Genomic DNA, 22,607 nt, shown 5'->3' on the forward strand with positions numbered 1-22,607 from the left:
CACTAGATATATTTTCCCAAGCTAATAACACTTGCCTTGGATAAAAACGAATTACATTGTCAGACTCCGAATGCGGCTGAAATCGGGTTATACTTTTATTATAGTTAAGCATAACTCGCATGCTGCCGCAACTTTTACAGTAGGATGGTAGGATAAATATTAGCTCGAAACTCGTGATGATAATACACGATAAAACACAATAATATATATTTTTTTAAATTATGTACGAGGCTGTGAGCTGACATTATCGAGTATGTCACTCACTTTGCAAAAAACAAACATAAACACTATTAGAATGCAGTTATAATGCCCCTAAAATTCCAGATATAGTGGCAATGCCCCTGCAATAGCTTTTGTCTTATATAATATGGTCTATAGTTAAGCACTCAATCAAGAGTGCTTGTCAGGGTTATGTTTGATTTTAGTTTGGTTTTTGATCTGTTACCTTGTTGTGTTCATGTTCCTTTGTTCAGTTTCCCACCTTAGTTCAGTTTCCATGGTTACCATCATTAGTTCATTGGTTTCAGCTGTGTGTCATTTATTAGCTCATTTCAGTTTTTTTATTTAAGCCTCACTCTTGCCTTCACTCTTTGTCCAGTCTCTGTAATGTTGAGATGTGTTTGCACTGCCTGTCTGCTTTTTGAGTTCGAATTAAACCTTTTAGTGTTTTTCAAGAACCTGAGTCTTCTGTCGTCACCTCCCTTGCATACATCATTGCAGTGCTGTTTTTTCCACATGTGATATTCATTTTATCTAGATCAAGAAACAAGAAGTTAATATTGTGAATTACAGTTTGTCACTCGAGGGAGACTCGAACTCAGGTCGTTCGCGTCAAAAGCTAAATCTGCTGTTCTTGCTACACGCCACTCTCCCACTTTACCAGATTTAGTTCTTTTATAATTTTGTCTGACCAAACCAGATAGTGTTAGGAAGATTTTAATATGAAAAGTTTTTTTCTCTCCGTAATAATCACATCCGGTTAAATAGACAGCTCTAATATTTACACACACGAATCGACTTTCTCCTGCAGTCTGCTGTAGGCTACTTTCTGCATGTCTTGAATGACAGATCAGCGGTCAGTATTCCATTCGCCACATATACCTACCTTTTCCGTTTTGTCTGACTTGTCCTTGTGTTTTCTGACGTGTTAATTTGTTTTCATATTTGTCGTTGTGTTTTCTGATTTGTTATTTTGTTTTCAGATTTGTTGTGTTCTCTGATTTGTTATTTTGTTTATGGAAATGTTATTTTGCTTTCTAACTTACAACCCCAAATCAGAAAAAGTTGGGACACTGTACAAATTGTGAATAAAAACAGAATGCAATGATGTGGAAGTTTCAAATTTCAATATTTTATTCAAAATACAACATAGATGACATATCAAATGTTTAAACTGAGAAAATGTATCATTTTAAGGGAAAAATAAGTTGATTTTAACACATCTCAAAAAAGTTGGGACAAGGCCATGTTTACCACTGTGTGGCATCCCCTCTTCTTTTTATAACAGTCTGCAAACGTCTGGGGACTGACTGAGGAGACAAGTTGCTCAAGTTTAGGAATAGGAATGTTGTCCCATTCTTGTCTAATACAGGCTTCTAGTTGCTCAACTGTCTTAGGTCTTCTTTGTTGCATCTTCCTCTTTATGATGCACCAAATGTTTTCTATGGGTGAAAGATCTGGACTGCAGGCTGGTCATTTCAGTACCCGGATCCTTCTTCTACGCAGCCATGATATTGTAATTGATGCAGTATATGGTCTGGCATTGTCATGTTGGAAAATGCAAGGTCTTCCCTGAAAGAGACGACGTCTGGATGGGAGCATATGTTGTTCTAGAACTTGGATATACCTTTCAGCATTGATGGTGCCTTTCCAGATGTGTAAGGTGCCCATGCCACACGCACTCATGCAACCCCATACCATCAGAGATGCAGGCTTCTGAACTGAGCGTTGATAACAATTTGGGTTGTCCTTGTCCTCTTTAGTCTGGATGACATGGCGTCCCAGTTTTCCAAAAAGAACTTCAAATTTTTATTCGTCTGACCACAGAACAGTTTTCCACTTTGCCACAGTCCATTTTTAATGAGCCTTGGCCCAGAGAAAACGCCCGCGCTTCTAGATCCTGTTTAGATATGGCTTCTTTTTTGACCTATAGAGTTTTAGCTGGCAACGGCGAATGGCACGGTGGATTGTCTTCACCGACAATGGTTTCTGGAAGTATTCCTGAGCCCATGTTGTGATTTCCATTACAGTAGCATTCCTGTATGTGATGCAGTGCCGTCTAAGGGCCCGAAGATCACGGGCATCCAGTATGGTTTTCCGGCCTTGACCCTTACGCACAGAGATTGTTCCAGATTCTCTGAATCTTTGGATGATATTATGCACTGTAGATGATGACAACTTCAAACTCTTTGCAATTTTTCTCTGAGAAACTCCTTTCTGATATTGCTCCACTATTTTTCGCCGCAGCATTGGGGGAATTGGTGATCCTCTGCCCATCTTGACTTCTGAGAGGCTCTTTTTATACCCAATCATGTTGCCAATTGACCTAATAAGTTGCAAATTGGTCCTCCAGCTGTTCCTTATATGTACATTTAACTTTTCCGGCCTCTTATTGCTACCTGTCCCAACTTTGTTGGAATGTGTAGCTCTCATGAAATCCAAAATTAGCCAATATTTGGCATGACGTTTCAAAATGTCTCACTTTCAACATTTGATATGTTATCTATATTCTATTGTGAATAAAATATAAGTTTATGAGATTTGTAAATTATTCCATTCCTTTTTTACTCACAATTTGTACAGTGTCCCTACTTTTTCTGATTTGGGGTTGTAATTAGTTTTTAGTCTTTCCATTGCTTTTATAAATTTGTTGTTTTGTTTTCGGGCCTGTGGTTTGTTTTGCACTTCTCGGCCACCGTAAGTCTGTACTGGAAACAGAAATGATTAGTTCACCTCTTGAGTCTTCGGGTCTGAGTCGTTTATTCTGTTGTCGCGTCACCGCTTCCCGGCTCAGTATCTTACAACAAATATAACATTACATTAGTATTATTGACTATATGTTGTATTTTATTTTTGGTATCTTTGCTTTATCAAAATGATTTCCCCCATCATACAGATAAAGTTTAAAGCTTTAACCATATCTTTATTACCACATTCAATGTTATGGAAAAGAACCATCATATAAGAAATTCACAAATTTATAAATGGTAAGAAATAAAAAAGCTACCATTTGAGATAAGAAATGCATCACATAACTGTAAGAATAATAATATAAAAAAACTAAATAAGCGCTTGTTTGTAAGGAAGATTGGGAATTATTGTATCCAATATAGCTGTCACGTCACTTAACAATGAACAATGAACGACTTAGACCTGTAGACTCAGGAGGTGAACTGATCATTTCTGTGTCCTGTAGAGAACCTATAGGATGTTGCCCATGCGCGGTCAACACAAAATGAATGAATCACTCTGTCATATTAAGAATTTGTTCAAAATGAACGAATTGTTCATGATCGACCCATCACTAATTTGAAGAAAGACTGTAGAAAGAGAGATAGCTGAGAGACATTACTAAAGAGAAAAGGTCAGAGGAATATCACTTTAAAAAGAAGGGTTATGATCAGGCAAGAGCTTTAAGATCAGCGTTAATATTAGAAAAGCTTTCCAGCGCTGGAGAGACAGAAGGAGACTAGAAGGCCTGAAAACGAACGCAGAAGTTGTGTTGTTTCTGCTCCATATGTGAGTAACATTTGTTTTGCTATGTTTCACAGAATCAAGATATGCTGTTGTTGTAATGTTATAACAGGACAGTTTTGAGTGTCATAGTTTGTCTGGAGCTCGTGTGCTGCTGGCAAATAACAACAAATTATTGCTTGTATAGCTTGTGTACTGTATGTTACTTTTTTGTTCTTGTCAATCATTCGTTAATTTGTTCGTCATCTTCAGCTTCAGCTATGATAAAGAGACATCCATTCTTGCATTGTGTGTTTGTGCATTTTAAGGGTGGAGCAATGAAGGGAGGAGTGTGTTTGTTTAGATTGATTTCAAATATCAACAGTGTTTCTCAGAAATTGCTTACTGCACATGTACTAAATAAATGTTGAAGATTCAGACTTATTTTGATAAAAAGTGTTTTAAAATAAGAACCTCTTTTCCTTACTGTTCTGCAAGCTGCAAGCAAACAGAGAACAAAACCCCAAATAATTATTGCAGCCTGCAAAAGCATGATATTCAGCTATTAATATTCAATAACTTTAATTCATAAAACTCAATAAATAACAACTGTTACTTGATCACATAATGCCTTTATTCATATCCGTTTTTAGCTTTATCTGATATGCAAAAATATAATTAAATCTTTTGTAAATCATGACATTTATATTCTCATTTGTTGAATGTTGTTTGGCATATGATTTTGAATACTAATGTAAATAAATGCTTATGAACACTGATTATCATTTGATTATTAATTCATAACACAGGATTTTTTTGATGTATGCTGCTTATAAAACTAGGCTATATCGCTCTTGATTGCTGACAAAACGTAAAGTTGGTGTTTTGAACCAAAGAAGATGGTTAGCTTTCAAAAAGGAGGTGATGTTTCACTACTGATGAAGATGATATTATCAGTGACATTGACTTATCATAAACAAAACTGGGTCAAGACAAATGGATAATTGGCATGCATTCAATCATTCAATTCATTGTTTTGTTTTATTACCATGTGCTTCATTTGGTGATATAGCAAATACTGGACAAAAACAGTAGGCTACAGAATCACAAAGCACATAATTAGTACATTGTAGGTACAGTTGCAGTGCTGAGCAATCTTACTTAATGTTAGGATGTTATTTAGGCAAGTTGCCAAAAACAATTCAGTGGTTCCTTAAGCAACCCTTTCTTTAAATGTGGGCGTGGGGTGGATGACGTGTACAGTGAAGAATGAGGAAGACATGCGGCACTTACCTTTTTTATCCGATATAGGAACTATCAAGGCCAGTATTGGCAGATACCAATACCTAGTCCTCTTCTGAATAGAAGGTTTGTGCGACTTCTGGGAATGACACAGGTAATTATAACCATTTAGCATGATATTTGAAAGCCGTCATTTTAACTTTAATTACTTTTTTTGTTGAGCATTTATCAATAGCAATCACAGATCATTGCCTGTCTTTTAGCAACTTTTACTTTAAACTTATTACAAACATCACGCAAACTGTCACATTTACATTCGTGGCTTTTGTAAAACAAATCCAGATAATATTAGCTACTCTAAATGAGCGCGCTGTTATCGACGTCATGATGTGCCTTACAGCAGGCTTGTTTCAGTGCAGGAGAAATTTTTCATTTACATTTTTTCTTGTAACACTGCAGTGATACGTATTTTCTTCAAATTAATTGTTTAAACAGCAAGAATTTATATGAGAATCTTTCTACTAAGTGAGGATCTCCCATCTATTCTTCGAGATTGGTCCGCCCATCCCCGAGTTTCGTTTCTATGAAAACGAAAACCGCGCTAAAAGGTTTTTTTTATTTAATTTTTTTTTTATCCACCATAATGGACATTTATTTGACACAATTTGCAATATATATGTTTTCTTCCTCTGTGTACTCGTGTATTTAAAATATACAAAGATGTTACATTGAAGAAGTCGCAGAACAAACGTAAAAGTTTAAAAACTGCATTGAAAATCCCTTTGCAGTAGGCCTACTGTACATCTTTGTCAGGTTAAAGACACAAATTGACTTTACGTTTTGAGTAACCCAACAAAAACAGAACTCTGACCGTCTTTAAAATTGGACGGATTGCCAGCAATGCATAATATTTTTATAGGCTACGAATATAGACAAAGAAAAGTTAATGAAAGTAGGTGAGAGGGTCATAGCATCCATCATAAAGCAGAGCTTAAAGGCCTGCGGAAACAAAAATATTCATCCCATGATATTGAATGTGGCTGGCTCAATTTTAATTCAAACTGAATATGGCAAGCCATATTAACATTTAATCATTTAAACCGACTAGTCTCTATTTTCATGCTACTAGTACTTATTTTTTAGATACTAGTATCTATTCAATTAAGTACTAGTACTTATTCATTAGCTACTAGTGCTTATTCTTTAGGTACTAGTGCCTATTCTTTAGGTACTAGTGCCTATTCTTTAGGTACTAGTACCTTTTTAAAGATACTATCATTAGATACTAGTTCTTATTTATTAGATACTAGTACTTATTCATTAGATACTAGTACTTATTCAATAGATACTAGTACTTATTCATTAGATACTAGTACTTATTCATTAGATACTAGTAGTACCTATTAATTAGATACTAGTAGCCTACTTATTAATTAGCTACTAGTACTTATTCAATAGATACTAATACTTATTTATTAGACACTAGTATCTTTTGTAATTGTTACTAGTAACTATTCTTATTTTACTAGTCACAACTGCTTTTTTACTCGTCTTATGTTATGACTAGTCAGAACGGCCACTGGAGAGTTCAATTAAAAATCTTACTAGTAAAATAAAAAATCTTACTAGTAACATTTGGAATAAATACTAAATAGGTACTAGTATCTAATGAATAAGTACTAGTATCTAAAGAATAAGTACTAGCATCTATTGAATAAGTATAGTAGCTAATGAATAAGTTCTAGTATCTATTTAATAGGTACTAGTATCTATTTAAGATACTTAAATAGACCCCCAGAATAATGACCCCCAGAATAATTTGTTATATGAATTTCTGAACATACAATATATCAAATTAAAGATCAGGGGCCGTATGTATAAAGCCACTCAGAGTAAAATTTTAGTCTTAAGTCTCTCAAAATTCTAAGAATGACGTCACTTTACTTTTATTTCTAGACTTAAAAATAAGTGTGATTCATAAAGGTTCCTAAGTGTCAAGACTAGGTCTCAGCTCCTAAATTACTTAAGAGAGCTGAAGAGGTCTCCTAACCTAGTTAGGAGTAACAAGATGGCCACAGAGAGGAGGAGGCCACGCACTTTTCAATGAAAATATGATGTATTGGAGTTACAGTAAATGATGACGGAGTTGATCAAACAATAAAAGTTTGTTTTTATTTTTAATGACCCTACAAGTTTGCTTAAACCATCAAAATATGAGGAAAATGGTGTTTTGTTCTTCCCTCATATTTTACAATATTTGAAATATATAAATATAAAAATAAACTTAGTGAAGATATTTATCTGACAAAATTATTTCAAGTCGCTTTTTACAATACAGATTGTTTCAAAGCAGCTTTAAAGTGATAACAGGAAAATAATGCAACAAAGTTAGTTTGGGCTGTACAGCAGCTCTAGAAGAACATAGTGCCATTGTGCAGCTTAAGTAAGTTCGATGATGATTCATTTCCATTGTAAAAGATCATTAGTCATTAGTTATCTATTTAGTTCATTATACAGTCGCTCTGGAGAAAACAGTGATGTCTTCGTTCAGCTCAGTTCAGTTCAGAGACAATGGTGTCAATCCAGGCAGATCAATAATATGGTTGAAGAAAGGGCTAACTACAGCTACAGGTAAAAAAAAAACAAAAAAAAACACTAAAGAGCTCACAGGAGAAAAAAAAAATCATACATTGTCTGCAACATAGTCAGTTATTAATATTTCATTGTCCTCTCTTGTTCATTTGTTTGACAGCCTGGCTAAAAATTATGTCTGTACAATTTGACATGTTTCATTGTGTTATCACAAATAAACAATTGACTCTAAGCACAACTACACAATACGCGTACAAAATCTTTAACACATTTGTAACCCTATTTGAATAAAGGGTGAATCTGACAATTTTCCTTTGCCTCACTTTTGGCCACTACTGTATGGCAGTTCATTGACTTTGCAAATCTCGCATCAAAATAAAGCCACTTTAATGAGTATTTCGGGCTTTCCTGAGTTGTTGGATCCATTGATGGAACACATGTTTGCATAATTGTAAATGAGGAGACACACATCAATAGAAAAGGATTCCACAGCATAAATACTCATTTGCGAAAATGCAACAATTTTCTTTTAGTTGCTAAAAGAAAATGCACAATGCAAAGCATTTTTTAAAATAAATTTAAATATTAAAGTGTCTTAATTAAACGATTTTATTATAATAAAATTAAATGATTGGTGTCATGCTGTAGTGACCTCATCCTTGCAGGCTCACTATTGGCTGATTCAGTGGTTGAGGGCGGCCATTTTGGGTTGACATCACTGTAGTCCTTAGTTCACAACACTTAAGTGCCACTTCAGTCAGCACTTAAGAATCAGTCTTATACTTTACTGAAAGTTGCTTTTAGCTGCTTTATAAAAGTCTCCTACTCTTAGAAAAGTCCTACTCTTTACTAAGTATTTTCTGACACTTAAGTCAAAGCTTAAGACTATTCTTAAGAGCATTTCTTAGAAATTTTATACATACGGGCCCAGGGGCCGTATTCACAAATAATTTTAAGGCTAAAAGTAGCTCCTAACTGGCGAATTTAGGAGCAACTCCTAAAAATAATGGGCGTGTCTCTCGTAACTTTAGGACTCCTAATTTTTTTGACTAAGAGTAATTCACAAAGCATTTTAGCCCTAAAAGTAGCACCTAAGCCTGGGACAGCTTAAAAGAAGTCGAGAGGACTCCTAACTCACTAAGACCTATTCACAAACCGCTTTTTGTGGCATTTCACGTTGCGATGTTTTGAAATGCGTACGCGGCGGCTATAGGAGCTTCCAATCGCGAGGGAACAATTTTGCATTGTAGGCATAACTAGGGATGCAATAACGCCACCAACAACAACCAAAACTAGGCTACTCATTCATTGCATGTAAACTAATTGTAACGTTTGATTGTGAATCAAATTAAAATGTTCTTCTCTTTGCAAACGTAGGCAGAGGCATATAGTGACAGATTAATTCAATAATGTTGCAAAGATATTGCATCAATCCATATGTTTCATTAGGCTACTAGGCTATTTGTTTTGCCTTACTCTTTATTCATTTAGGCTATTTATTCAGTTATTCATCATCTTCCGTCCTTCGCACTACTTGTGTAGCGCACGCATTCTCAGACCTGTCACCTGTCAATCATCATCGTAGGGGAGGGGTTTGGAATCATTCCCGCGTTACAATCATCAGCCAATCAAGGTGGTCACTTCAGTCAAGCTCGTGCATGAGTAATGACGCCATCGATAGCAACAAAGACTCACTCTTAGTTTAGGAGTTGTCATTTTTCTTTACTAAGAGTAGGTCTGAAAGGCGTTGTGAATAACTTTTAAGAGAAAACTCCTAGCTAAAATCTTTTAGTGTGATTTAGGAGTACTCCTAGTGGTAAGATAAAATGCTTTGTGAATACGGCCCCTGAGCTTTTAAACAAACATTTAACATATATCCTAGCTTTATTTACCTCTTCCTGGGTCGACATTTCATTCAGTAATGTTAGTCAGTTTTGATTTATACAGTATCAGAAATTGTATTATTCTAGGGAGATGAGAGGAACTGTTTCTCTTACCATTGGAGAAAACATAACGGCTAACTTGGATCACGTGATGCACCTGAGTGTAATTGCAGTGACGTCAGTGCCCTTAGTTCAAAGTTTTATGACAGTCAGTTACAGCTTAGGTTAATCAGTTGTGGATTATTATCGCATTGGTCTAGCTGTAGTAGTTGTAGTAAATGTACAGTAGGACTGCATTGTTTGTGAAATGTGCTTTACTGCAGAAAAAAGCGCAAATATCTATATTATTTGCAAGTAGCCTAGTCACTGCAGGGTGCAAAAAGCTACATTTAAGATTAGAATAAAAACTTAATTGTAATTTAATACATATTTGATTAATTAAAATATGTATTTTTTTTACATTTTAAATATATATATATATATATATATATATATATATATATATATATATATATATATATATATATTATATCTTCAAAGGCAAAGAAATCTAGTTTCTATGGAAACAGAAATTAGCATGTGAGCACATGTCTGACAGATTGGTCCACCTCCATTAGGTCACTCACGAGATCCAGAAAAAAATAAGATAAAGATCATATTTTCTTCTTAAGTATTTATTGTGCGTCCTTACCATTCAGCTTAGAATGCACTAAAAGTCAAAACTGATGTATACATCATGATGATATATCATACCTTGCTAGCTGCCAGTCTTTACCGCAGCATTTTTAGGTGTTGCGGTAAAGACAAATTCAAGGTTTATACTGTATATTACATTGATCAGCCACAACATTTAACCCACTGATAGGTGTGGTGAATATAATTTATTATATCACTACAGTGGCACCTGTCAAGAGGATATATTAGGCAGCAACTGAACAGTCAGTTCTTGAATTTCATAAGTTGGAAGCAGAGAAAAGAGTAAGTGAAAAAATCTTGAGTGACTTTGACAAGGGCCAAATGGTGATGGCAAGACAACTGCATCAGAGCATCTCCAAAACAGCAGGTCTTGTGGGGTGTTTACGGTCTGTAGTGGTTAGTACCTACCAAAAGAGGTGCAAGGAAGGACAACCGGTGAACAGGGTCATGGACGCCCCAAGACTCACACATGCACATGGGGAGCAAAGGCTCGCCTGCCAGGTCCAATCACACAAAAGAGCTACTGTAGCTCAAAAAATTGTTGAAAAACGTAATGCTGCCCATGATAGAAAGGTGTCAGAACACACAGTGCATAGCAGTTTGCTGGTTTGCAGCAGACCGGACAAAGTGCCTATGATGACCCCTGTCCACCACCGAAAGTGCCTACAATGGGCATGTGAGTGTCAGAACTTGACCACCCGACCAAGAGACAGCAACAGGATGCACTATGGGAAGAAGGCAGGCCGGTGGAGGGAGTGTGATGCTCAGGGCAATGTTGGGAAACTTTGGGAAACCTGGCATTCATGTGGATGTTACTTTGACACGTATCACCTTCCTAAGATTGTTGCAGACCGTGGCAATGGTGTTCCCTGATGGCAGTGGCCTGTTTCAGCAGGATAATGCACCCTGCCACAATGCAAAAATTGTTCAGGAAGGGTTTGAACGACATGACAAAGAGTTCTAGGCATTGCCTTGGCTTCAAGATTCCCCATATCTCAATCCAATTGAGCATCTCTATGGGATGCGCTTGATGAATAAATCTGATCCATGGAGGCACCACCTCACAACCTGATATACCACAGGACACATACAGAGGTCTTGTGGAGTCCTTGCCTTGACATATCAGAGCTGTTTTGGCAGCATGAGGGGAAACTACATGATATTAGGCAGGTGGTTTTAATGCTGTGGCTGATCAGTGTATATTACAAATGCAAATATTAAATCTATTGTAAACTAAATATAAACATGTCATTTTTGCAACCCTTAATGATACAAGATTAACCCACAATAAGATGACAGAAGCGGGGTAATGTGAAAAGACCCAAACAGATATGAAGAGTTATGGATAAAGAGCATAAAAAAATAAATAAAAAAAAGAACAAAAAAAAAAGGATAAACAGTGGAGGATAAACAAAAGAAACCAGAGGACAAAACAAAATACTGAAGGCCTTAAATTAAGTTTGTTGTTACAATAGAAATTCATACATGTATTAGTATTTGAAACAAGAAAATCATTTTGTCCCAGTCTTTTCTGCAATACCTCTACTATCTTTGGCAAAATACCTTCTGTTTTTATCTGTTACTATTTTTCTCTAAAGGTTACATTATTAACATCTGCCATTAACATTGTGTCCTCACCGATACAAACTGTCATTACCGCAGCAATGATTTATTTTAAATATTGATACAAATTTTGTTTGCAGTACATTTTGTAAAAAGAAGAGATGAAAACCATAAAAAATAAATATGTTCCAGATTAAAATCCTAACTACTATATTAAATTTTGTGTACATCTTTTTATGTATTATGGACTGTGATGGTTAAAATTGAAATCGCCTTTTTGCCCCTTTCGTTTATCCGCGAGTGACACTCGGTGACGCGCTACCAAGATGGAAACGGCCGGCTCCGTCCACTTTGGGCTTCAAAAATGCTCTTCAGAAACCTACGGGTCTATGGTTTATATTCTGTATCGCTAGGTTCTGTATCTTTTTCACCTGTGCTTTGATCCGGAGATTCCGTACTCTTTCAGAAGATGCGTAATAGTGCCCCCTACCATATTACAGTGAAAACATGGATAGCCGGAAATTTCCATTAATGGTAGGGGAAGCGTTGTGTCATAAATGCCAAAAAATTCCGTAAATGTGGGGAAAGAGTTTAGTAGATTTGAAGTAAATTCCCATGTACAGTGGACTACACAAAAATTCACATACTCAGAATTTGGAAAATATCTGTTTTCTTCAAAAATCAATAGTTTCAAACAAATCTATTGTATTGGGTGCCAAACCGTGCAATTTTACAAGACAGTAGATTGAGTAAACACAACTACAAGCCAAGTATACTTAAAATACTTAATTATACCTTTAAGTATATCTCGATTAAATGATTGAGGACAAGAACAGGTCAAATATAGACATTTCTGTCAGTATAAGTCAAGTATACTTAAGTGTAAGTTAAAATATTTCTGAGTAGTACATAAAGTATATTTCTGAGAAGTATATAAAAAGTAGTCTTATTTTTAGTTTAAAATAAGTATACTATAGCACACTTGAATAAACCTCTTTTTTTTTGTAAGGGTTGAAGAAGCATTAAAGGAACCGTATTACCCCTTTTCCACCAAAAAAGAACTAGTTCGGAACTGGTGCTGGTTCAAAGTTGGTTCAACTTGCGAACCTTCTCAGAACCTGTTTGTTTTTCCACTGACTAGAGAGCCCAGCGAACGACGTCGTTACGTCACTGTGTACGTTGCCATAGGCTACGTCTTAGCTTTCCTAGAAACGCTTGCGCCAAATTCAAGCATAACAATTACAATGGCGGACTACATCGTCTTTCTGCAAATGTTTCTCCTGGCTTTGCGATCCTATATTGGGGTCAGAAGAAGACGTTTAGAACACATTTGTGCTGCTCGTCTGGATTACTATAGACGGAGGTTACGTTCGAGAAGAAGTTTGACAATAACCCCGCCCCCAGCCCCCGACGTAAGCATGATGTGGTAAAAGAACGGTTCTAGTCCAGCAAAGAGTTGGTGCCGCTTTGGAACCAATTTTCCTGGCCGAGAACCGGTTCTTTGGCTGTCGAAACACAAAGAACTGGTTCGCGAGTAGGCACCGGCTCCGAACCGGCACCAGCACTGCCTTGGTGGAAAAGGGGTATATGTAAGATTGTGGCCAAAACTGGTACTGCAATCACTTTCAAATTACTGTAGAGTGGTGTATCCCCTCCCCCTCCCCCCTGACTCGAGGTTGCCAGATAGGCTGCAGGATCCAGCAGGAACGTTTGTAGCTGCAGCTGTGGTAACTAGAGCAGAGCTGGCAACCCGGATGCCGAAACACTACTGACTTCGTGATTGGTAGATAGGTGGAGGGTGGAGCATCAGGCCAAAACACAACATGACAACATCAACATCAGTTGAGGGCTGCAACTTCACTTTTAAATGTCAATATCCTGGCCGGACTACTGTTGTCAGTGATATAAGTATTTGAAATGAACATGATTTCTTAATGTCTAGTGACATATCAGGGCCATTTTATGATTAATTGAAATACATTTCTTACATACAGTTCCTTTAATGACTGATGTATTAAATGTCCATAATGGCCATGGTCTCTCCACAGATTGTAGTGAACACTGGAAGATCCATGGAATTCCAGATCCAAGTACCATTTTCAGGTCCACTTCTAATTCCAATACCTAGAAAAACAGATCCCCTAATACAATGCATCATAGACAAGACGTTAAAGAAACTTCACAAATCATTAAAAGGCAGCGATATTAATGGATTGTACTCTTCTGAAGTCTGGAATGATGATGTTACACTATTGACAGCAGCAGTTCTGTGCAGAAATGAAGAAATCTGCTCTTATCTACTTAAAGAGTCGGCTGATCCAAACAAACCCTCAACAAATGGACAAACACCTCTACATTATGCTGCTTTATTAACTAGAGTTCCACTGAGTATTGTGAAAAGATTACTTGAAGCAAAAGCTGACCCAAATGGACATGGATTACAAAATTTTACTCCATTGCAATGTGCTGTTGATCGTGGCCGTGAAGACATTGTGAAAGCACTTATAGAGGCTGGAGCTTCACCTGGAAGGAACTATGGGGTAAATCCAGAAGTTGATAAAAAGGTGGAGAAAATGATTTGTCGTCTATCTTCACAGGGTGAAGTGTCTGAGAAAGTACGTATATCTTTCTCTTTTTCTTGTACTGTACGAACGAAAAACCAGACACAAGTTTACAGAGTGTTTAAGGAACATTTCTTTCAAGAGGATCCTTTTGTTCCTTTGATTTATTTTGAGCAATACTTTAGTGTAGTTGGTCCAAGTGCAGAGCAGTATCGTCAGACCGCCATCAAGTGGTTAAAAGACACAAAGAGTGCAGACAGATACATTGAGGGACTCATCAAGCGCTTCCCAAGAATCCCTCAGGAACACTGGCCGATTGCACTGAACTGCTTAAATGTTGCTTTGTGTGTCAGTGAAAGCATCTCTCCTCAGGTATTCAGTGAGCTTGTGTCAGTTCTTACAAACAGCTTTGAAAATGCACAAGGGGAAAGAGTCAATCATCTGATACTAAAGATACTCAATGTCATGATGCAGAAGACGTCTGAGCAGAAACTGAGTATAAACAATTTTGTCTATGAGAAGTTATGCAAAAGTCTAGTGCCTCTCACACGTCCTGATTATTCAAGTCTAATTGGAATGCTGACCTATGGACTGTTCGCCAATATAAATGACTTTGCTCCTGAACTTGTTGCATTGTGTGGATTGTCTCCCATCCCAGAGATGATACTTATCAAAGCAGAGACAGAGATGGATGAAGTCATGAAAAAAAAACTGCAGAAGCTGGATGAATCACTGAGAAATCCAGCAGGTTCATGTGCAGTGAATAGTTTATGTGAGGAGACTGCTGCTCTATCAACAAGCAGGAAAAGGAAGAAAAAGAAGGAGGAAAAAATCCACCAAGAAGTGGGATCGCAAGATTTGGAGCTGCAAGATAAAGAGGAACCGTATCCAGACACTGTAGTGAAATCCATTGAGGAATCAAACTCAATTGTGCAGCCGTTCACACAGCCTGCTGGTAACTCAAATATCTCAAAAAGGTGGGTTCAGACTAGCCGTCGTTGGAGGCCTAAGCTTGAGAAGCTAGCCAACATGGATATTAGCAATAAAAATAGGCTGGGAAACCTTACTCTTGTACTTAGTGATGAATTTCAGATCGCTAAAGGCAGTGATGGAACACAAGTTTTCCTTGGACTGAGGGATGACGGCACAGAAGTGGCTGTGAAACGAATGATTAAGGCTAATTACCAAGTTCTCAGGAATGAGGAGGAATTTCTACGACTTCCACAGCTTGATAGTCCCTCCATTGTGCGATATGTGGATTTTACAGAAGATGACAATTTTGGATACCTTGCTCTTCAGCTTTGTGAGTACACACTGGAGGAATATATACAAGATCATTTATCAGATGATAACACTGAGAGAAGTTTGGTTCTGAAGAAGCTGGTGAAGGAAGTTCTCTGCAGCTTACAGGTTTTACACCAGCCGAAAGCCAAAGTGCTTCATCGGGACATCAAACCCCAGAATGTTCTGATTGGTAGGACTTAAACCTGATTAATTAAATGAATCTAATATTTTTTCTGCCACTAATTTGAAACTTCTGTTTGTAATAGACATAAATGGAAAAGCTAGATTGGCTGATTTTGGTATAAGTCGTCGTTTGAACCTAAGCCAAACGACTTTACGAACAGGCATTGCTGGAACTAGATGCTGGAAGGCAAAGGAGACCATAGATGAGGAGGTCAACATTGGGTACAAGAGGAGCTCTGACATTCAGGTGATCTTTCCTCTTCTTTCAAGTCAACAATATTGTAATTATTATAACTAAATTAAATAATTAAAAATATATTATCAAAAATTCAATTATTCACCTTAATCGATTTAAATTGTATTTGATGAAAATTCTAAACTTAACTCTGTAACTTGTTTGAAGGTTGCTGGGATGTTAGTGTACTACATTCTCTCTAGAGGACACCATCCGTTTGGTAAATGCCCATTTTGTGAAGTCAACATCCTACAAGGAAGATACTCACTGGAACATCTGGATGATGAAATAGCGAAGGATCTCGTCGAGTGGATGATCAATGAAACTCCAAACAACAGACCAACAGTGGAGCAAACCCTTGCACACCCCTTCTTCTGGACTGATGAAAGGTAGAAAATTACATGGATTTGACATTTATCAGTCTAAACAAGCCAGAAAGGTTCAGTACTACTTGTAGTACTTGCTTATTATGATTTTATATTAAATGAAGAGGAAATTTCATCCACTGTAGATACTTTTTTATCATCTGAAGAGATTGTGCTGTTTTTGAAATCCTGTCAGGAGAGTGGAGTATTTGAAAAAAGTGGGGAACCAGAATGAGACCGAAAACTGTCGTAATGTTGACGAGGAGCTCCTTCATGCCATTGAAAAATACACTGAGGGGAAAAGCTTTTCTGAATGGAAAACTAAAGTGAGTCTAACTTCAGTGCAGAAATATTCAAACATATTTATATAAATATGTAAATATAAACATTCTAAATATCTGATTTATTGTCTTCAGGATGTTCCTTTTTCCTGCTTTTATCTTGGTTTAAAAAATCATTTTACTTTTGTAAATAGCCTATATTTCTTTTGTCAGTTGCCGTCTGAGCTTGTCCAGAAACTGGATGGGAAGAAGAAAGGCTATCCTGAGAACACACTGGGCCTGCTGCGTTTTATACGCAACCTTCACGAGCATTAGTGAGTTACATGCACAGTATTTATTTAATAATTTAGTAGTATTGTTTGTCAGACCATGTTTTTTGGTGTCTCTTTTCTCTAGTCCAGAGGACGCAGAGAGCATCAACCTGATGGATTCATTCCCTGATCTCTTTGGGAGTGTGTTCAGGTTTGCAAAGGAGAGAGGATGGAACTCCAGGGCGAGTCTGAAAAAGTTCTTCAGCTCAGTTCCACAGATTTGATTGTTGTTATTTTTACATATGTACATTGATTTTGCATCATCAATGAATTTCATGAATGAGTTTTAAATAAAGACAGATGTAAGATGAGCTAAGGTCTATTGTTGTTCGGGAAATGAGGCCCTGACAACTGAAAAACATTGACAGATAAAAAATGTCAGTAGTATGACAGTAGTACATTTTTAAACAGGGTGATTTCAGTTCTTGCTTTATCTTGCGGAAAATATGTAAATATCTGTTACAAAGCAACCTTGGCAGTACTAAAAAAAATTATCACACTTTAAAAAAAAATATATATAAACATCTTACAGATACTGCATTACTCTGCAGATTCTGTAACCTTAATAGAAGAAATGTATGAGTGAATAACGAGTTTATTAAGATAAATGTTAATAAAATTGACAATTAAATATTCTGACTTTGTCATTAAATTATAAATACCTGTGACTGTAACTCAAAGCCAGTGAAGCAGGAGGAGATAACAGGTCCAAATGCAGCTATTTAAATGGAGGAACTAAAAACACCCCTGTGGGCGTGAAAAACAGGCAAGGATGGCCTCAAAATATTTTATTGGGGTAATATTCACTGGAGCAACATTTTGTCCTAAACCATGGCATAAACCCAGAGCAACCCACAGTAACCCAGTGCACATCTACACAGAATGGTTGAGTGAATCTCAATGGCAATTCCTTGGCTGGCACAGCAAACTCTAAAAGTGTATTTATTTATTTATTTTGTTTGGAATTAAACTTCCAAAAGTTTTAAATTGAATTTGACAAATATATATATATATATATATATATATATATATATATATATATATATATATATATATATTCTACAAGGTTGCAGTAAACTGAACATAATACTATTTCTGTTTGTGATGTTAAAACTTTAATCAAACAGCCCACCATGAATTGCAGCAGTCAGTTATCAGTTTATCAATGTGAAACTTAAACCACCTCAAACTTTGTCCTTTTCTAATCATACTGTAAATATATAACATAGATATACATTAATGTTGTTCTGTCCATTTTTTCATTTTCTTCATTTTATCTTTGGGTAAACCTTTCGATCGTTTACTTTAGACACTACTAACAATAAGAAACTTTGCAACTACATCAACTATCAGTCATTAGAGTATTAGAAGTTTGTCTGCTTAATTTCTGCTAACTTTTTATTTTGATGCTCCCTAACAAACACTACTTACTATAAGTAACATTTCAAGTACATGTCAACTTATTCTACTAACCCTAACCCTAATCTAACAGTCTACTAATACTCTAATCAGAGTTAGCTGACATGTAGTTGGAAATTAATGAGAGTTAGTTGACATGCAAAGTTACTTATATTCAGTAGAATGACTAAAGTGGACTGAAATGAAGTGTAGGTCTAACCCATCTTTGAAAAATCCTACAATTGTCTCTTCAGTGTTGCAGATAAAACTGGTTTGACTCTTATATTTTAAACTTTGCTTAAGGGGAACTTTGGACAGGTGTGGTTTGAACAGCCGTAAAAGGCAAAGCTTCGATGATAACACCTAACTCAGCACGCAGGACTGCAGCACGGAGCAGGGGAGCAGTTATCTATCCCATTGTTATATTATTTTAACAAATATGTTCTAATCCTTTTGTTATTGTTAAACTAATGCAGAACATGCGGTCTACGCAATTCTGTGAACCAGTCCACTAAAGAAGATATAGTTTTTACTTTTTACATTTTATATTTTAAATGTACAGTATGGTGAATTCAACAAATTGTCGAACACATTAATTGTTTTGCTCAGGTGATCCTGTAATAAATTACGTAGGTGTGAGAACGAGGAAGTGAGTATAGTTTCATTTCCACGTAAATCTGAATTGTTTGTAACGCCATTACACTCAAAAAGTACAAAACTATTGTGCATAAGTATTCTTTTTATTTGTCATTGTTACAGGCTAATCGAGCACTGTTTCTTGTTTTAATCATGTTTTGTTTGTTTTTATTTTAAGCTTTAAAGAATGAATGTGTGACACAAATTGACTCAACTTTTTCCTTAACGCATCACAAACAGAACACAGATCTCATCATTTGCCTCTTTAAAATCGGATGCATTGATGACCAGCATAATATTTAATATAAATTTTTAATTAATACATTTTATTAATTGATGATATCAACAATAATCAACAATGAATAAAATGGACGAGCCAGTCATAAAGCAGACCTTAAAGTCCTAACCTGTATTTAGAGCCCGATACAGATGGTGTGAGGACCCTATTAGAATTGCTCCTTTTATTTTTAATGTTATTTACTGGCACAAATAAAAAATGCATATTTATGTAAGTGCAACATCAGTTTAATTCAATTTATTCGCTATGCCTGTGGAAACAAAAATGTTGTTCCCTGAAAGATGTGGCTGGCTCTATTTTAAATAAAACTGAATCTATTTCACACGGATCTAAACTGCTATGTTCTATGTTTCTATGAAATTTACATTTTCATATAGGTCTATATAATGAATTACAATCTTTTTTTTGTAAAACTAAAATTGTAATCGTATTGCTGTTGGTTGAACAGGTAAACAAAATAAAACTCACAATGTTATAGGAAAAGGTCAATTATATGGAGGTAGATTTCAACAGAAAGGATGACAAAAATGTATAAAATGTATTGATTACAATATTTGTTGGCCAACAATGGTCTTGGATTTTATACATTTACCTTATGTAAATTTTTTTATTTCTTGCTGCAGTTGTGTGTAAGTCAGAATTGCGTGATATATAGTCACAATTGTGTGTTATAAAGTCAGAATTGTGAGATATAAACTAGCATAGAAACGCATTACCTTACTGTAAGAATTAAAAAACAAACTAAACACTTGTTGGTTGGGAATTATTGTATCCAAAACGGCTATCACGTCACGTAACAAAAGAACGAATGACTCAGACCCGAAGACTCAGGAGGTGAACTGATCATTTCTGTTTCCAGTACCGACTGCATTGCCTTAGCCTATGGGGCTGTCACAGGATGAACGAACGACTCAAACCCAAAGACTCGAGAGGTGAACTAATCATTGCTGTTTCTGGTGCAGAACCTATAGGATGTTGTGCATGTGTGGTCAACACAAATTGAACGAATCACTCTCTCTGAGACAACTCGTTGTTTTGCTATGTTTCACAGAACCAAGATATGCTGTTGTTGTGATGTTAGCTATAGTAACAGGACAGTTTTGAGTGTCATTGTTCGTCTGGAGCTCGTGTGCTCTTGTGTACTGTAACGACTGAGACAATCAGACACATAAGTATTTGTTACATTTAACAAATAAGCTTCAAAGCCCACTCGAAAGGTTTCAGTTGCTGGGGCGACAATCAGATAAGTTGTCTTTATTGCTGTGAAGAATGTCATGTGGTCAGGGAAAGACCCTTAGACATTAGAACAGACTTTCCTGCATTCATTTATCGATTAACTGATCTATAAATGAGCATGCATCCCAGAAAACTGTGAATGATTTACTGTCTTGTTGTGTAGTGTTTTTAATTCTATTATTTTTTTGATACTGTATATTTTCTGATAGAACCAACGGTCAATGACATGTAACCTCACCCATACCATGTTTGGTCTCTATAAATTGGTCGAAATGATTGTGTACATGATATGCCGATAGCTGTGCAACATATTAGTATTACAAGAATCTTCCTTAGTTTCTTCATCAGAAACCAATCCAGCTGCACATACAAATGAGCACGCTTAAAACAAAGATTCATAAATCAACCACAGAGGAATTTTCCCGCTTGGAAATTCCACCCTTCTCATTGGTCAAGCAAACCCGGAGAGGTGGGGCCTTTCTCAGGCTTTATTAGAGACAAATCCACAGTGACCCTCCTCTCTCTTCTTCTGACTCTCTACTTCTGCTTCTTCTGGGTTGATGTCTGTGGGGACCCCCCACCGCCTGCTTTGCTTTCACTCTCCCAAAGGAGTCAGACTGTATTTTCTTCAATCCAACTCAGAAGAAAACTGCAACCTTACCATCACTGAATGGGCAACGATCAACTCTTGGCCTTCTCGGTACGTTCAGGGTGCGGTGCTGTCCAGCGTGGCCTCAGCAGGCCCCAGGGCAGCAGGCCTCGACTCACAACCAGCCATGTGCTCATTCAGGAGAGAGAGGACTCTCTCAACCACAACAGAATCAAGGACAACCTCAGGAGTTTGGCACAACGTCTTCATTCAATGCAGAAGAAGTCCATCGCAACTCCCAGCATTTGCTCTGCGTGTCCTCTCCGGCCCAGAGCCTGCAGGCCACAATCTGCACTCCAGCCATGAGAACAGAGTCGAACTAACCATGCAAGTTCATCATATCTTCTCCATCCAGCGGAGAAGAAAACTATCGCAACTTTAACATTTGACACTCACGGACCCAACAACTTCAATTTTCAACAACTTCAAGAATTGTGTCCACTGCACAGACCATGCAAGTATCAATTTAATGAGGTTCTCTGAAAATGATAAGCTGATGGTTCTTTTCATAGTTAAATGGATCTTTTCCATAGTTCCATTTCCTGCTTCCGGTTCCATATCACTTACCATTTTACCTATGCATGTATGTATGTATGTATGTATGTTTGTTTAGTTTAGTTATGTTTGTTGCAACAAAGTTTATTTTACGATCTTGATCTTGTTACATGCTCTAAGCGCCGTACATGCTAAGAAATAATTATTTTTCAGTGGCCATGAAAGATACACTTTTCTTCGAATAAATGAATAAACAAAAAGAGTTTGTTGGACAAACTGATTAAATGACTGTAATATTAATTTAGCAACATCAAGTTAATCCAATTAACTGACCCAAATATTAATAATTAATCATAAAACGTTATGAGTTATTATTAATATTTCCCCTTTGAGCTAACTCATTACAGTACTGTATGTTAATTTTTTGTTCTTGTCATTAGTTCATCATCTTCAGCTTCAGCTATGATAAAGACATATTGCATGTTTGTGCATTTTGGGGGTGGAGCAATGAAGGGAGGGGTGTGTTTATTTAGATTGATTTCAGATATCAACAGTGTTTCTCAGAAATCGCTTACTCACCTTTAAGTACTAATAATAATAATAATAATAATACATTTAATTTGTAAGCGCTTTTCTAAGTACTCAAAGACACTTTACAGAAAATTATAAAACAGATGTAGCAACATAGAAAATTGTAAAGCAAATGTAGCAAAAAAAAAGAAAATTAAACACACAATTAAATTAAACATTAAAAGCAATTTTAAAAAGATGAGTTTTTGTCAAGATTTTGAATTTTGACAGGTCAGTGCAGTCACGGATTTTTTGGGGTAGAGAGTTCCAGAGGGTGGGGGCAGCGACAGAGAAGGCTCTATCCCCCCAGGTTCGGTGCTTTGTCCTTGGAGGTAGAGTCAAGAAATTTGCATTGGAAGAGCGGAGGCAACGAGATGGGTTGTGGCGGTGGAGCAGGTCAGTGAGGTAGGAAGGGGCCTGGTTATAGAGGGCTTTATGAGTGTGGAGAAGGATTTTG

At 36.5% G+C, this 22,607-nt stretch overlaps 1 protein-coding gene across 1 annotated transcript; it reads left to right on the forward strand.

The window, feature by feature from the left end:
• Positions 1-4,931: 4,931 nt before the first annotated feature.
• Positions 4,932-21,405, forward strand: LOC311287135 (uncharacterized protein). Its single transcript, XM_084403756.1, has 8 exons — positions 4,932-5,068; positions 13,697-15,683; positions 15,760-15,923; positions 16,080-16,300; positions 16,473-16,602; positions 16,771-16,871; positions 16,954-17,091; positions 21,266-21,405. Coding segments are annotated over exons 1-8 (2,751 nt in total). The 5' UTR covers positions 4,932-5,059; the 3' UTR covers positions 21,267-21,405.
• The last annotated feature ends 1,202 nt before the right edge of the window (positions 21,406-22,607 follow it).

This window comes from Rutilus rutilus (genome assembly GCF_951802725.1).
Source record: "Rutilus rutilus genome assembly, chromosome: 3".
Classification (NCBI taxonomy): domain Eukaryota; kingdom Metazoa; phylum Chordata; class Actinopteri; order Cypriniformes; family Leuciscidae; genus Rutilus; species Rutilus rutilus.

Excerpts from the sequence above, each read along its gene's own strand:
- LOC311287135 (XM_084403756.1), top strand. Across the intron at positions 15,684-15,759 it reads ACCCCAGAATGTTCTGATTG|ACATAAATGGAAAAGCTAGA; the intron begins GTAGGACTTAAA and ends TGTTTGTAATAG. Across the intron at positions 16,872-16,953 it reads CGCAACCTTCACGAGCATTA|TCCAGAGGACGCAGAGAGCA; the intron begins GTGAGTTACATG and ends TCTTTTCTCTAG.